Source organism: Sphaeramia orbicularis, chromosome 6 (genome assembly GCF_902148855.1).
Source record: "Sphaeramia orbicularis chromosome 6, fSphaOr1.1, whole genome shotgun sequence".
NCBI lineage: Eukaryota > Metazoa > Chordata > Actinopteri > Kurtiformes > Apogonidae > Sphaeramia > Sphaeramia orbicularis.
The window spans coordinates 38,670,128-38,688,067 of NC_043962.1; the positions used below are offsets into that span (position 1 = coordinate 38,670,128).

Genomic DNA, 17,940 nt, shown 5'->3' on the forward strand with positions numbered 1-17,940 from the left:
TTTAGTGTAAATAAATTGCTAATTGTTATTAGACTGTTTAACAGTTTTCTGGGAAAAAAAAAAGTGTTTTTTTTTTTGTTTTGTTTTGTTTTTTTTTGTGCATATCCTCCTGAAACCCAGCAATGCATTTTCTCCCCTGTAGGGGACAAAAGTTGGACAGTTTTACTTTAAAAATGCAGTGCATTGCAAAGGACATTCCATTAAAAAATCAATAAATAAGTAAAAATAATCTAAAAAAATGTATCTGAAAAAACTGTTGCATTATGCAGTTTCCAATGAAGACAATTTTTTAATGTAAAAAAGCTAAAACTATCAATTTCCTGGGTGTCAGGAGGATATTATCTCCATGAAATGGGTAATAACTAATATTAGAGTATGATAAAATGTGAGAAAACAGTAGCAATTTAGCAATTAGAGGCATTAAAAATGTTTTTATTTCATAGTTTTCACACAGTATATCACTTTCTGATGATGAGTTTTTAAATAAATGTTACTTTGGTTCAAAACTTAAATGCATGGTGTCCAGCTGAGTGGACATTTTTTTAACTCCAAGAAAAATAGGTTCATAAAAAAAAAAAAAAAAAAAAAAAAATCAATTGCATTGTTTTTTTCATGCCTAAAGAGGAATAAAAACACTCAAGAAAAAAAAATACTGACTAAGGTTCTCATAATTCATGCATGAAAGTGTTAATGTCAACCAAGATGGAAACTCTAAAATTCTAAGACTATTTTTCAGCTGCATCTTATCCCCTGAATTATACATTGCCAATAATTTCAGTCAGTTGTCTAAAAAATCAATAACTAATGAGTACAGTACCAAACTGTGAAAATACTTTTGCATTAATGTTTGTGTTTCATCTTACTTGTGTGCATGGTCCTGGTTTGGCTCATGTTGTTTTAGTTTAATCTACACAAATGCCTCATGTTCTGTAAGACAGTCATGTTTTTGTAGCGTTGCGGTCTTGTGAGAACCACATTATTTTTCATGAGGTCAGAAAAACCAGCCTGTGCTCAGCTTGGTACAAGTGCATTTTCCAGTTATTCTAAGAGAGTTGTCAAGCAAAGTCAGCTGTTAACGGACTACATTTTCATTCAGTTTATCAAAAACATCCAAAGACATCACATTCGGAGATACATGTACAGATCTAGGGAGTAAAAACCATAATATTTGCCCTGGATGTAGTAGAGTAGAAGTAAAAAGCTGTATCAAGTATAAGCATTCTCATTACAGGAACTGTAAATATGTTCTTAAGTGCAGTATTTAGTCACTTAACCCACCACTGATAACTTCTTCCTGTGGAACAGTAGGAGGTGGATGAACATCAGTCTGTTGTTAAAGCTGATGACTGGCCTTCGTCACAGTCGATCATGTGTGAACACACTCATGTCGCTGCCTGGCTGTTGGATAACACGTGCCGTTATCCGTGGTCACATTTACATCCTCGCAGCCACACGTCTCTCATAAAACGAGGAAACAGGCTGATTAAGATGTTTTGCATGATATGATGTGACAACCCTGAGCTTGTTTACATGAGTTAGAAGTTCGTTTTTGATACAGTGTAAGGACCTGACATCTTAAACAGCGTTAAATGAGAAAGATAAACCCTCTTCTGTTTCAGTAATACATGTTCATGACTGTTGGACCTGAGCAGATTGTTTTCTTTATACCTAACTAATTAACTGGCCACTGTAGCTTGTTGTTTTCTGTTTGAATATGATAGTAAATAATCATACTTAAAATTACAGAATTTGTATTTTTTATGATGCCGAAAAACTAAATTGTTTTTCTCAAGTTAATCACAGAAAATCTATCTTTAAAGTTGCTTTAAAAGAGTCAAACACAAAAAAACCAAAAAAAAAAAAAAAGTATTGGATAATTGCTTTCTTGGTATTTTTGATGTCTTTGGCATCACAAAAATGAATACACAAAGGATATAATTTATGAATGAATGAACTCCTTATCACTTCAGAGGAGCTGATATAAAATATTCCAGTTATTGGCTTAACCCATAAAGACCCAGTGGGACTTTTGTGGTAGATCCCAAATGAATCTTTCTCTCTATTTAACCTTTCTTAAGTGATTTATCATCATTTTTTGTAATAAATGGTATTTTGTATTTTGTGAATTTTCAGTGAAAATTAAGTATTTTCTCATATTGAATTTACTCATCATATAGATGTTCGTAAAAGCTCAAATTAAAGTTAGGGTTATTATACCTGAAACAGAGAACGCTGAAGAAAAAGTGACTTTTTCAGCAGAGATATCATCAACTGAATATAAACCCAGTGTCTCCTTCCACTGTCATTGATCCAACTCCATGGGTTTTACTGGTGAATCTATGTTGTAGAATGACGGTGTTTCCATGTTTACTATCTCCTCTCTGAACATCCAAATGGGTCATATCTGATGACCATGAAAAGATGACAAACTGCATTTTACATCGATTATTTACATGTATTGATAGGATTAGTGGATCAACAGGTATTTAACAGTTTAGATCAGTAGATGGTTTTGGTTTATAGTGGATGTTTGGGTTTTTATGGGTTAAACCAGTGTACATTCAGCATTTATTTAATTGAAAATGTGGTGGTGCACCATCTACCTGAAAGATGATAATTAGTTGAAAGTCATCTAGTTGTGGTGACACATATCGAGTCAAAAGGTCAAAGGTCAACATTTGCAGTAATTGATCTCTCCTTGAAGAAAAATGGACCAGTGATTCGATTGCACATGATTCCATAATGTGATTAAAAACTTTGATAACCACTAAGTACATAGAACACATGTGATGAACGTATCTCATCAACTGCTTCTATAATAATTTTTTAAAATTCTAAACAGGCTTTGTGGACACCCTGTATATATGATTCAGGATCATTCATGGAAATGGATCAGATCAGGGTGCTGTTAACACTGTTGTGAAAGCACAGATCTGTGTCACATATGAGTGAAATGATAATATTTGAGTGATTTTATCCTTCAGTGTGAACATAGCTACTGTTGAGGTCCACAGGTCGACCTCCAGATGAGCCTCCTGCTGCTGAGAGAACAGACACACTAGTGCAGGGGTGTCAAACTCATTTCAGTTCAGGGGCCACATTCAGCTAAATTGGATCTGAAGTGAGCAGAACCAGTAAAATAATAACATAATAATATATAAATAATGTCAACTCCAAACTTTCCTCTAAGTTTTAGAGTAAAAAAAGTAAAATTACATTATGAAAATGTTTACATCTTCAAACATTGTAAATAACATGAACAAACTGTAAAAATAAGTGTAATTTTAACAATATCATGCTTCAGTTGATCATTTACACATGTACATTATATATAACTTACAGATCACAGTAGGTCTACAAATACACAAAACATTTAGCAACAGGTGAAATATTGTTAAAATTGCACTTCTTTTAAGTCACAGGTGTCAAACATGCGGCCCGGGGGCCAAATCTGAACCGCCAAAGGTTCCATTCTGGCCCGCGGGATGAAAGTGCAAAAATGAACCTGAACAGTCCAGGTTGTCAAAATCATTTTGTTTCAGGTTCCACATACAGACCAATGTGATCTCAAGTAAAAAATAACAACACAATAACCCATAAATAATGACAACTACAAAGTTTCTTTGTGAAAAATTATGTGAAAAACATTTAAGTGAAAAAAATAACATTACGCTGTGAAAATATTTACATTTACAAAACTATTTGTTCACAATAAAATGCAAATAAATACATAAATAAAAACAAAGATAAACAACCCAAAATGTGCAATTTTAACTATATTCTGCCTGTTACTAAACGTTTTGTGTATTTATGGATCCACTGTGATCTAGAGTTGTGTTAATAATAAGAGATGTAATATTGTAGAAATTGTTCAAATTTTAGTTCCAAACTCCAAAATTTTAACAATATTCTGCCTTTTACCAAATGTATATGTAACACTGTGTGTAATGTACATGTATAGATAATAAGTCGAGGCATAATTTTGTTAAAATTGCACTAATTTTTCAAATAAAATTTCTGTTTTTTCAGGTTATTCCCATCTTTTTTGTAAAATGTAAATATTTTCATAATTTAATTGGGTTTTTTTTGTACTGAAACAAAAAGAAAAACTTGGATTTGTCATTATTTATAGGTTATTAAGTCATTATTTTACTGGTCTGGCCTGCGTGAAAACAAATTGGGCTGAATATGGCCCCTGAACCAAAATGAATTTGACACCCCTGGTTTAAGACATTTCAGGTTTGTTCACATTTTTTGCAAAATTATACTTTGTTTTAGTGTAAATACATGAAAATATTTACATTTACAGAGAGAAAAATTTGGAGTTACGAGTATTTATAGATTATTGGGTAGTATTTTACTGATCTGACCCAGAGATTGAATTGGTTTGAGTGTGGGACCTGGACTAAAAGGATTGTTAATATCGTAGTGGAATTTTAGCATTTCACAAATTCATCCCAAGGGCCGGACTGGATCTTTTGGTGGGCCGGATTTGGCCCCCGGGCCGCATGTTTGACACCTGTGTACTAGTGGTTCCAGTCCATGATACCCCCTATAATCATCCCGGCTCTGCTTGTGTTTGTAACGTCTGGGCTCAGATCTGTGCACAATCTGTGAAATCTGACTCCATGTGCTGTGTCTGCAGGCTGCAGCTGATCGATGACCTGTCCTACGAAGATGTGAAGAAGTGTTACAGAGGATCTGTAAGTCACCAAACACCCGACAATGTGAAGTGACCTGAAAATGCTGATATGTCAACACTACTGACCCCCAACCCCCCCCCCCCCCCACACACACACACACACACACACACACACACACACACTCAGCTCTGTGGTTGTTTTCAGTCCAGAGATGACGGCAGACCAGCAGGAGTCCTTTTGAAACCTTTTTTTTAAGTCTCAGCAGACGTTTCCGGCGTCTGTTTCGTCTCCATGGGAACACATCCAGGCGAAATTTAAGTGGACCATCGCACATTAAAACCTCAAAAACTGATGTCAAATAAGGTCCAAGTCCTCATTGACTGACTCAGAGTATCAGATTGTATTTATGTGAACTATTACATGATGTAAGAGTGAACTTTGAGAGGTCGCAGTATTTTTATCAGTCTTTAGCTTCCATTCCGGTTACTCTCTTTATCTTCCATCTTTACTAAATATTTACACTGCGACTCCAGTTTGTCATGAACGAGACTGCTCATTTTTAACTCCACTTCTATGTAATAAATGAATAGTTTAGTGATAAATGAATGGTTTGTCATCTTTTTGACACCCTTCTACAAAAACTGCTAATGCTATTTTTAGTCTGACAGATGAATGTAACACACAGATGGAACATTAGTCACAGGTTTAGTATCAGAGGAGACAAAACGTTGACAACTGTAGATCATAGGTGCCCAATATTTGGCCCATGGGCCAAACCCGGCCCCCCAAAAGGGTCCAATGTGGAATAAATTTTGTGAAATGCAAAAATTACCCTAAAGATATTAACAATTATTTTAGTTCAAGTTCCACATACAGAGTGCATTAGACCAGGAAAATAACATCATAATAACCTATAAATCATGACAACTCTAACTTTTTCTCTTTTAGTACAAAAAAGTAAAATTACATTAAAACGTTTACATTTACTGATCCTGCTGTTTGTGTTATGTATGTTTAGCCAAGTTTGTAGTAAAATAAGCAAAACAAAGGAAAAAAAAAGTTTACATTTACAAACTATCCTTTCACAAAAAATGTGAATAACCTGAACAAAAATGAACAACATGAGATGTTGAGATGTTAAGTGCAATTTGACCAATATTCTGCCTGTTATTAAATGTTTTGTGTATTTGTAAATCCAGCTGAGAAGCAGTAATATACATGAGTAAATGAGAAGATGAGACATAATATTGTTAAAATTGCACTTATTTTTCTTAAAACATGTATGTATTTTCATGGTTGTTCATATTAAAGGATTGTTTGTAAATGTACATTTTCTTTTATCTTATCAGCATTTTACATCATGTATATAACTTTTATATATGTAAAGAAAAACAAACACAAAACAAAAACATGCTCATACATCAATGACAGAAATAGCAATAGTACACACAGTAACCTAAAATAGAGTTAATGGGAAATAACAAGTATTTTTCCCATTCCATTCTTTCCTTCCAGAAACTCTTTTCCCCTGTATAAGATAAACACTGAACATTTAAAGTGTGTAGCATGAACCAAAGGTTTACATGGGTCTATATAAACGTTACTCTTATCAAGTAAAATCAGCTCTTAATAGTGTTACAAAATCAACCCAGTTTTTCCAATAATTGGTGAATTTGTCTGAGTAAATGTACATTTTCATAGTGTAATTTTACTTTTTTCTCTCTAAAACACAGAGAAAAGTTTGAAGTTGACATTATTTCTATATTATGTTTTTATTTTACTGGTGTGGTCCCCTTCAGATCATACTGGGAGGATGTGGCCCCTGAACTAAAATGAGTTTGACGCCTCTGCTGTAGATGATGAATCACAAGTAAAGTTAATTTTCAAAGCTGTTAGTTTGACCCCAATATTCAGACCATTATCAGGAGCTTCAGGCACTGAGCTGCTGCTGGTGTTTGCTGTTGTTTTAGTCTTTGTTGTTTCAGACAGGAACAGGAAGTCAGGAAGTCACCGTCTGGCTCGTAGAAAAACACAGACACAGGTGTATAAAGGGAGGGAGGAGGTGTTTGGACAACGGAGCTCCAGAGCAGATCATCAGCAGGCAAAACAGTATTTTAGCCCAACAAGTCATAAAGTTGCATTTTAGTTTTGTTTTTAGGCTAAACTGAAGCAAGATGAAGAGACCATTTGTCTGTAGATTTGGACCAGTTATTTCACCATATTAACAAAACATTTATGATTTTATTTACTATTATATTAATCTGAGGTGTGGACGTGTATGCTGCATGATTTTACACCAGCTGTTTCAGATTATTTTGAATAAAATAATGAATAAAATTTAGATTTTCCATACGTTAATAATAGAATTTGTGGATTTTTCTATTCATTCATTCATTCATTCATTCAATTCATTCAATACTTTATTGTCACTGTAAAAACAAATATCTTCCAAACTGAAACAACAATTCAAGTGCAAAAATCGAAAAAAAAAAGTGCAGTATATTATTGTGAAATATCTCGCACATTTACTTTCGACAAGATAGTCCATCAGCTTCAGAACCATTAGCATCAGACAGGAAAAAACAATATCACACATGACATTATGGTACATGAAATGTGAAATAGTGCAATACTTTAAGCCTTTACCCCCTGATGTGTATGTGGTGAGTGTTCTGAATGTATGATTGAGTTTAAATTAGGGATGTAACGATTACCGGTATAACGATAAACCGCAGTAAAATTGCCAACAGTTAGTATTAACATTTAAATTTTAATTATCATGATAACCGTGTTTGATTACCGCACTTTTCCGGAGAAAACATCTATGTAAAGATCTACTTTTATGTCAAATATTTGAGTATAGTTTTAATTTATTACAATTTTAATTGTATATACCTAATATTTGGAACCAATATTCACTTTTAAAGTCTTTGAAAAGGTTCGTGGCCCAGGGGCCAAATGCGGCCTGCCAAAGGATCCAATCTGGCCCGTGGGATGTTTTTGCAAAGTCAAAAATTCCACAGTCTTGAATTGAATTAAGCAAAAAATAATAATTTAGCTTGAATTAAGGGAAAAAATTTAATGAGGCAAAAAAAATATTCAATTAAGTAAAAAATTGAATTAAGCAAAAAAAAAATCTTGAACTAAGCAAAAAAAAATCTTAATTTGGCAAAAAAATCTTGAATTAAGCAAAAAATCTTGAATTAACAACTTCAAATTTTTGTCTTTGTTTTAGTGCAAAAAATAACTTTAAATTATGAAAATATTTACATTTACAAACTATCCTATAAAAATAAAATGTGAATAACCTGAACAAATATGAACAACCTGAAATGTCTAAAGAAAATTTAGCACAATTTTAACTATTTTCTGCTCGTTACGAAGTGTTTAGTGTCTTTGTAGATCTGATCCATAATGCACATAAGTGGAGGCGTAATATTGTTAAAATTGCACTAAATTTTCTTAAATTTTTTTAATCTAAATTTCAGTTTTTTTCAGGTTATTCACATCTTTTTTGTTTGGATAGTTTATTAAAGCAAGTATTTTCATAATTTAAGTTTTTTTTTTTTCTTTACACTAAAACAAAGACAAAAAATTTGGAGTTGTCATTATTTATATGTTATTTTGTTATTTTACTGGTCCGGCCCACTTCAGATCAAATTGGGCTGAATGTGGCCCCTGAAAGAAAATGAGTTTGAGTTAAAGGGTTAATAATGTTAATGGATGTAACAGGGAAGGTATTGGAATTATAGAGGAAATTTTTAATATTCCACCACATTGTCCGTAAAATGATATTAGCAAATTATTTTTTCCTGAATAACCTACCATCAAAAAGCACAGCAAAGTTGCAAAATAAAGCATAATGTTTTCTTTCAACTGCTTTGTCTAAAACATTGCACATATTAGTCACAAAACGATCAGGGCTTCATAAAGGGACCCTTTTTACAGCAGATTATTCCGTTCAGAATTGCGCTGTGAACCATCCAGTAATTTTATCATGGAGTGAAATCTAATGAAACGTCTGACTAATGCTGTTCTACTTTTGATGTCTGAGGACTAGACGCTTTGTGTGCATGACACAAAAATAAATCATTGCACGGCACAGTTCCCCTCAGCTCTAAGAACTGTTTAATCACATTACCTCATTGTTTTCATTCGATATTATGCAGCTTGTTTTGTTGGAAATGCAGTCTTGTTTTGGCTATAACAAAATAACACCGCTGTAAAAACTAACAGTAGACAACAATCGATAGTCAAGTTTGAAGCTTATCAGTGATCATCAGATGTATTTTTTTTATATTTCTGGAGCACAAATTAGTATTAGATTTCCATTCATCAGATAGACAAAGTGCAGACGTGCTTTGACGTGGATCTTTTTGTGCTACATTTCTATGTTCGGGATAATACTCTGACATAATACATTCTCCTCTTGTTTTTAAAGACTGTCAGCAAATACAACTCCCAGTACCACAAACTGTTCCAGACAGTTCCTAAAGAAGAGATCCTGATGAAAGGTTTGGACGCGTCTCACCTCGACTGACTGTGTACCTTTATAAATATTTGTTCGTGTCCCACAGAACTCAGCACAAATGTTTAAAAGTAGTATTTGATTACCTTGTTTCACATGTGGACACGGATCGCCTCCTGTGTCCTTAACCCATAAAGGCCAAGTTCTACTTTTGTGGCAGTTCCCAAATGAATTTTTTTGTAAATTTAACCTTTCTTAAGCGATTTATCACGATTTATTAGAATATTTTCTTCTGTATTTTGCTTTTTTTCAGTGAAAATCTGTTTTTACCTCCGCCAAGGAGGTTATGTTTTTGCCAGGGTTTGTTTGTTTGTCTGTCTGTTTGTCTGTCCGTTAGTGTGCAACATAACTCAAAAAGTTATAGACAGATTTGGATGAAATTTTCAGGGTTTGTTGGAAATGGGATAAGGAAGAAATGATTAAATTTTGGTGGTGATCGGGGGTGGGGGGGCCCACGGGGGGGGCGCAGACCACAAAATTTCATCAAAATCTGTCCATAACTTTTTGAGTTATGTTGCACACTAACGGACAGACAGACAAACAAACCCTGGCAAAAACATAACCTCCTTGGCGTGGGGGGGCCCACGGGGGGGGCCACTGATCAGCCTTGGCGGAGGTCTGCGCTCTCCGAGTGCTTCTAGTTTTCCTATATTTAATTTACAGATCATGTAGATGTTCATAAAAGCTCAGATTAAAGTTGAGAGTTATTACATCAGAAACAGAGAAAACTGAAGAAAAAGGGACTTTTTTAGCAAATATATCAATACCTGAACTAAAACAAATGTTTCCATCCACTGTCATTGATCCAACTCTGGGTTTTACCGGTGAATCAGTGTTGTAGAAGATGACAATGTTTCCACATTCACTGTTTTTTTTTTTTTTTTTTATGAAAGAATACCTCCTTAATGTCCTCATAAGACCATTAACTTCGTGAGACATAAAAAAAATAAAGGTTTTGGCAGTTTTTTCAGATATATATGTTTTTCTTTGCAGTGGACAGCCTTTTAGTTCAAGTAAAGCTTTGAAATTCTTGTCCCCTACAGAGGACAAACATGCATTGCTGGGTCTCAAGAGATTTAACGAAAAGTATGGATATTATCCCATAAAGACCCACTGCTACTTTTATGGCAGTTCCAAAATAATTTTTTTCTCTATATTTAACCTATTTATGTGATTTATTATCATTTATTGAAACATTATCCTCTCAATTTTGAGTTTTTTCAGTGAAAATTTGGTATTTTCCTGTATTTAATTTTCTGATCATGTAGATATTCATTAAAGCTCAGTATATAGTTGAGGGTTATTATATCAGAAACAGAGTAAACTGAAGAAAAAGTGAAAAAGATATCATTAACTGAACATAAACCAAGTGTGTCCGTTCACTATCATTGATCCAACTCCATGGGCTTTACTGGTGAATCAATGTTGTAGAAGATGACGGTGTTTTCACATTCACTACGGAGTTTCTGAACGTCCAGATGGGTCATATCTGATGACCATGAAAAGATGACAAACTGTATTTTACAACAATTATTTAAATGTATTGATAGGTTTAGTGGTTCAGAGGTTATTAAGCATTTCAGATGAGTAGATGATTTTAATCGCCGTATGGATTAAAAAGCCTTAAACATGACTGTCCTAAATTAAGGCCATATTTCATTAAAACTGATAATTAATCCTTAAATCTGGCACTCAAAAAAATTGCAATATTTGCTTTGGAAATTCTTGTAAAGATTTCATAACATGTGATTTAGCATTTTATGGTAACAGATCTGAATGAGCGGAGCCGCCAGCAATTATTCATGATGGAAGGTTCAGGTATGAGCGTTAGCAGCTTGAACGTCAGTAACAGAAACATTAGTCATGGACAAATGGGAGTGTAACGTTAGCTGGACTGAAATATGGTTCAGATTCAAGGAAAACCTCTGAGGCCCATTATACTGTTATTTTTATTAATGTGAGGTCCTACATTTAATCAAAGATGCCTTAAAGGGGTCATGTTTTGCTAAGCCCACTTTTATTAGTCTTTGGTACATTTATTTGTGTATTTGGACCCTAATAGTTCATAAAGTTTGAATTTGAACCCTCCAGGTGCTGCAAAGCTATCTTTATATTCATTCCGGCAAAAAAACGAGTGGATTTCTACACTGTAAAAAAAATCCTGTTGTTTTTATGGAAAAAAACTGGCGGTTGTGGTTTCCAGAACAATACTGTAAAAAACACATCCAACTGTAAACATATTTACAGAGTAACATGTAGATTTAACATTTTAAACATGTAAATTTAACACTGGATTTAAATGGTAAATGGACTGCACTTATTTAGCACATTTTCTACACCTTCATGGTGTCCAAAGCACTTTCCAAAGCCACCAGGTCCAACTGGGAGCAGTTTAGGGTTCAGTGTCTTCCATGTACACCTTAACATATGGACAGTCTGAGCCAGGATTCGAACCACCAACCATTTGGTTATTGGACGAGCCGCTCTACCAACTCTACCAACCCATTAATGTACAAGTTTAAATAAATTCTTAAATGTTTACTTTTTTATGGCTTTTCTATTAAAAAAAAAAAAAAAAAAAAGCAAATACGCTGTTATTTCAACATTATGGTCTTGCAATTTAAACAGCACCACATACATTGTTTTTCAATTTACAGTTTTATTTTCTAAAAACAATAGAAATACATCATTTCTACATACAAATCTGGTTTTGTTAACATACTCTTCCTGTAAGAACTACAGCTACATTTGATTTAATTTAATCGTTAACACAAAAATCTTTCCAAATAAACAACTTTGCTTTGTATTGTCACTTAAAGTTTTTTTATGTTGCAATTTTACAACTTTTTGATGTTAACTCTACAGTCATTTTTTACAGTGTACAGCCCGTTTCAATTCCTTCTTAATTTGTCGTTGTTGTTGTTTTTATAACTAGTTATGTCACGACATTTGCACATATAAGGTCAAGATTTTCGATGAACATTTCTCCGAGTACGACATAATTGTTTGTCAGCAGCAGCAGTTGTAGTCCATACTGAAAATATGTCCAAACATCAAATCGATTACCTAAATTGTTCAGTTGTTGGTTGAACGGGACAGAGCAGCACAGTCAACAACCTGGAGGGGGCGGGGCGTGAAGTGGCTCATTTGCATTTAAAGGGCCAGCGCTCAAAACCACCTTTCTGGTGTCATTTCTCAGAAATACGGTTGAAGATGGACCTGTGGAGTTGAATTAATGAAGAATTCGGACCCAAGTATAGCATTTACAGTTTATGTAGACCACAGGGAAATGTTTGAAAATGCATAATTCCATTTAAAAAAAACCAAAGTATTAGTCCTTTAAAATGTGTCTTACCTAGTACTAACCTGCTGTGTTTTTCATTTTTTTTCACTTTCATTTTATATATTCATTCTAATTTAAATGATTGGAAAGGAGCAGGATGAAGAAAACTTATAATACCTGCCCCTTTCTTAAAACATCTGCTTACATCAGATAAGTTGCCGTTACAGCTGCTACAGTAAATAGTTTACATGATAGTCAATGAAAATAAACAAATCTAAAATCCATAAGTAAAATTATGTCATTACATGTTGTCTGCAGTGTACTCCTGCGCGTTACTCAGGGACATCCTGCTGCAGGGACGACTCTACATCTCCAGGAACTGGCTGTGTTTCTACGCAAACCTGTTTGGAAAAGACATCAAGGTGAGCACACACAAAGTCAGTTTTTTATTCTCACTAGATAAACCTCAAAGTCTCTCTAATTGGCAAACATTTAAAGGGTTATTTCATGTTTCTAAGTAGGGTTTGTTTGGAGCAATGGAACAAAATGAGCTCAAGTTTCTTTAGATGTCACATTTTATTTACTTTCTGACAGGGAACTGAAGACTCAAAAAGTGTAATTAAGGCACTAAACCAGCATTTCCCATCTTTTGTGAGATAAAACTCCGAGATGCACTGGTATGATGCTGATACTGACATTTGTTCAATATTGTCCCACACATTTGGATATGATATCGCTCCATCTGTTCAATAATAGCTTTTACCAAGATGATGCTGGGGCCTGATTGTTGATTATTTCAAAAATAAATAATTCATCATATTTATATCGGGGGGGTTTTATGTTTAATGTGTTAGGTAGAAAACACATTTTGTCTTTTAATTTTACTTTCTTTTTAATATAACTTATTTTTAGCTGTTTACACTCTGCCTTTATTTATTTATTGTGGATGTGGTGTGACTGTTTCTGTGTATCTATCTATCTATCTATCTATCTATCTATCTATCTATCTATCTATCTATCTATCTATCTATCTATCTATCTATCTATCTGTATTTGTATATTGTATGTATTCAGTATATTGTATTTGTTTATAAAGACAGTAGTTAGCAGTATTTAAAGCAGCTTTTTTACTGCGTCACACATAAAGGAAGTGTCCCTGAGGGTTTTGTTTCCTATTAATTAAACACTGGTGTTCGAATAGGATGTGGTATCAGCCAAACAACCCAAACCATGTGAAAGATGAAAATGAAACTTGTAACAGCTCATAATAACTCATTTCATAATTACACATGGGATAAGAAGAAGGACAAAAAGATGGAAAGTGTTTGATGCTGTAGAACAGGGGCGTCAAACTCCTTTTTAGTTCAGGGGCCACATTCAGCTAAATTTAATCTGCAGTGGGCTGGACCAGTAAAATAATAATGTAATAATATATAAATAATGTCAACTCGGAACTTTTCTCTATGTTTTAGAGTGAAAGAGGTAAATTTATTTTATGAAAAGGTTGACATCTACAAACTATCCTTTCAAAAGATGTGAATAAACATGAACAAACTGAAAAACTAAGAGTAATTTTAACAATATTCTGCCTCAGTTTATCATTTACACATGTACATTATAACTTACAGACCACAGTGGATCTACAAACACACAAAACATTTAATAACAGGCAGAATCTTGTTAAAATTGTACTTACTTCTCTTAAGAAATTTCAGGTTATTCACGTTTCTTGCAAAATTAATCTTTGTTTTAGTGTAAATACATGAAAATATATACATTTACAAAGCAGAAAAAATGAGAGTTGTCATTATTTATATGTTATTATGACAGTATTTTACTGGTCCCGCCCACTTTAGACTGAAATGGTCTGAATGTGGAACCTGAAATAAAAGGATTGTTAATATCTTCAGTGTAATTTTTGCGTTTCACAAATTCATCCCACGGGCCGGAGTGGACCCTTTGGTGGGCCGGATTTGGCCCCCGGGACGCATGTTTGACACCTTTGCTGTAGAAACTCCATGTTGGCCAACGGACATGAAATATAGTTTGTTTACAGACGGAATCATTGATTTCAGCATTGATCTGTCAGCACCACTTGTACATTACAAGGTGAATGACCAGGGTGTACATCTTAGGAAATAATGGTTGGATTTTCTGTGGAAATTCAGTGTAACATCCCTTCAGTTGGACTGGCTTACATTCTGTTGTTGGAAGAGTAAATGTTTCTACATTATTTTTCAATATGAGATCATTTATATATAACTTATTGCTGAGAAAATTAATTTTTTGTTTCAGAAATGTAAGAAAACATATCTTTTTCCAAACCATGAGGCTATTTTTTGTACATTTTTGTCATTTTTCTTTTTTGATTTGCTGATCATTATGGTTGTGTTACAGCTTATCGCATGAATTTCTGCAGGAATGCTTCTTATTAAATGTATTTTTCAAGATTCAGACTGAATCTAATGGCAGTTATTCACACAGGTCTGTTACACACTACAGACATTTTTGAAGCCTCTGGGGACCCTCGAAGCAAAAATGTGCACACAAATTTTTTAAATAAAATGATCATATATCAATATTTTTACAGCTTTGTTCCTGCATAAATCTCTTAAATCACTTCAACTCAGCTCAAAACTACCAAATGTTCAGGATTGTAACCCTTTAAATGGCAGTTTGAATACAGGAAACTGCCACTTGTTTTATTTATTTTCTTTTAAACACAAAATATGAGATATTTTCCATATAATACATGTTGGAGGGATGTGAGCATATCTAAGATTAGTAATAACATTGAATCCATTGCATTAGTAGTTCTTATGCCGTGCAGGACACTCATGGTGAAAAAGGCCTCATTGACTTACTTTGAAACCATATTTTTTGATCTTGCATAAAAAATACCATTGTCTCACACACACACACACACACACACACACACACACACATACAGATTATACTTCATATAATACTCCATCAATGAAAAATCACGAAAAAACAACAGTGGCTAAGCTGACATTTAACCCTTTCATGCATGAATTATGAGAGCCTTAATCAAGATTTTTATTCGTGAGTGTTTTTATTCCTCTAGGCGTTAAAAAAACAATGCGATTGAAATTGTTTTTATGAACCTATTTTTCATGGAGTTGCAAAAATATCCACTCAGCTGGACACCATGCATTTAATTTTTGAAGCAAAGCAACATATTTACTGATAAACTGTGTGAAAACTATGAAATGAAAACATTTTTAATGCAGCTCATCTGATTTTTCTCCCATTTTAACAAACACAAAAACTAGTCATTACTCACATCATGGAAATAATGTGCAAAAAAAAAAAACAAAAAACATTTAATTACAGTTTAATAACAATAACACGCAACTGATTTACACTCAAACATGTTAGTGCAGATCTGGTTTATTAAGAACAGTAAAGTTACACTAACAGTATGAATTGCAGTATACGGGATGGTGCATCAGATATTTGGACTAGAAATGAGAAAAAAACACTTGGTCAGATTTAGATATTTGCAGTGTGAGTGTCCACTGTGTTCGCTGATATGGAACTAAAACAATAAAATCCATGGATATACAAGAGAACAGCTGTCCACTGTAGTGACCACTATGCATGAAAGGGTTAAAGGATTAAATTGTGGTTAAATGAAGACTGAAGACATTTATGCAGAAAAAAGCAGAAACAACATCAATGTTTGATCATTTTATAGGCATTTTTTTTTGTCTCTATGGTCCCCAGACAGTAGTAAAGTAGAGGGATGCACAAGGGTTAAGTGTCTTTTTGATATATTTTAACTGACATTTGCGCAGACATTTATGACAAATATTGACTTGTCCCTATTTTGTTAATTATTTCTTAAGCTGTGTACAAATATATCTATATAAACATGACCCCCATGACTCAGCCTGCTGTGAGTTTGTGTACTGTATGTTTGTGTTTGGTCTGGAGACATTTGTTTATCTAGTTTGAGTGTTCAGAGTCCAGGTGAAAGGTCAGCCCATCTGCCCCAGGAAGTTCTAAAATAAAATAAAGTAGTTCACCTTCTGCTTGCTCTGACTTCACTCCAGAGTATTAAATATCTGTATTTCAGCCCTTCCTGTTCACTCCTCCTTCAGGTCTGTATTCCAGTGGTGTCGGTCCGACTGGTGAAGAAGCATAAAACTGCAGGTCTGGTGCCCAACGGCCTCGCCATCACCATCGACACCGGACAGAAGGTATGAGATGTGGTTCATGGGATAAAACGTCAAGTGGAAACACAGGTTTTATTGTGAAAGAATACCTCCTTAATGTCCTTATAAGAACATTAACCTCCTGAGACATAAAGCAGTAAAGGTTTTGGCAGTTTTTTCTTTTTTTTTTCTTTTTTTTTTTTTTTCTTTGCAGTGGACAGTGTTTTTGTTCAAGTAAAGCTGTGAAACTCTTGTCCCCTACAGCATTGCTGGGTCTCAAGAGGTTCACCTGTGAGGACCCAGTGTTATTTTTGTGTCAGTTCCTAAATGAATTATTCTCTATATTTAACCTTCCTTAAGTGATTTACCACCATTTATTGTAATATTTTCTTCTGTATTTTGTGTTTTTTCAGTGAAAATCAGGTGTTTCCCTACATTTAGTTTACTAATCATGTAGATCAGGGGTCTCAAACATGCGGCCCCGGGGCCAAATGCAGCCCGCCAAGAGTTCCAATAGTGGGATGAATTTGCAAAGTGCAAAAATTCCATAGTCAAGGCTGTGAAACTCATTTTAGTTCAGGTTCCACATACAGAGCAATATGATCTACAGTCAAATAATAGTAACTTCATAACCTACAAAAAAGACTGACTCCATATTTTCTTCTCGGTTTGATGTGAAAAAAATAATATTATATTATGTCTATAAATAATGACAACTTCAAATTTTTGTCTTTGTTTTAGTGCAAAAAATACATTAAATTATGAAAATATTTACATTTACAAACTATCCTGTAACAATAAAATGTGAATAACCTGAACAAATATGAACAACCTGAAATGTCTAAAGAAAATTAAGCACGATTTTAACAATTTTCTGCCTGTTACTTAGTGTTTAGTGTCTTTGTAGATCCGATCCATAATGCACATATAAAAATGATAAGTTGAGGCATAATATTGTTAAGATTGCACTTATTTTTCTTTAAAAATTTAATTTTTTTCAGGTTATTCACGTCTTTTTTTTTTTTATTTGGATAGTTTATAAAAGTAAGTATTTTCATAATTTAATGGGGGTTTTTTGCGCTAAAACAAAGACAAAAAATTGGAATTGTCATTATTTATAGGCTATGTTGCTATTATTTTACTGGTCCGGTCCACTTAAGATCAAATTGGACTGAATGTGGCCCCTGAAAGAAAATGAGTTTGAGACCCCTGATGTAGATGTTCAAAAAAGCTCAAAGTAAAGTTGAGGATTATTATATCAAAAACAGAGAAAACGGAAGAAAAAGTGACTTTTTCAGCAAATCT

At 33.8% G+C, this 17,940-nt stretch overlaps 1 protein-coding gene across 1 annotated transcript in view; it reads left to right on the top strand.

Annotated features, from left to right (window-relative positions):
- The window catches only part of gramd2ab (GRAM domain containing 2Ab), a 51,958-nt gene that overhangs the window by 22,838 nt on the left and 11,180 nt on the right, over positions 1-17,940 (top strand). Inside the window, exons 4-7 of the mRNA XM_030135610.1 lie at positions 4,646-4,703; positions 9,085-9,157; positions 12,773-12,876; positions 16,582-16,680. Coding sequence (XP_029991470.1) covers positions 4,646-4,703; positions 9,085-9,157; positions 12,773-12,876; positions 16,582-16,680 — 334 coding nt within the window. The remainder of the gene's footprint in view (positions 1-4,645; positions 4,704-9,084; positions 9,158-12,772; positions 12,877-16,581; positions 16,681-17,940) is intronic.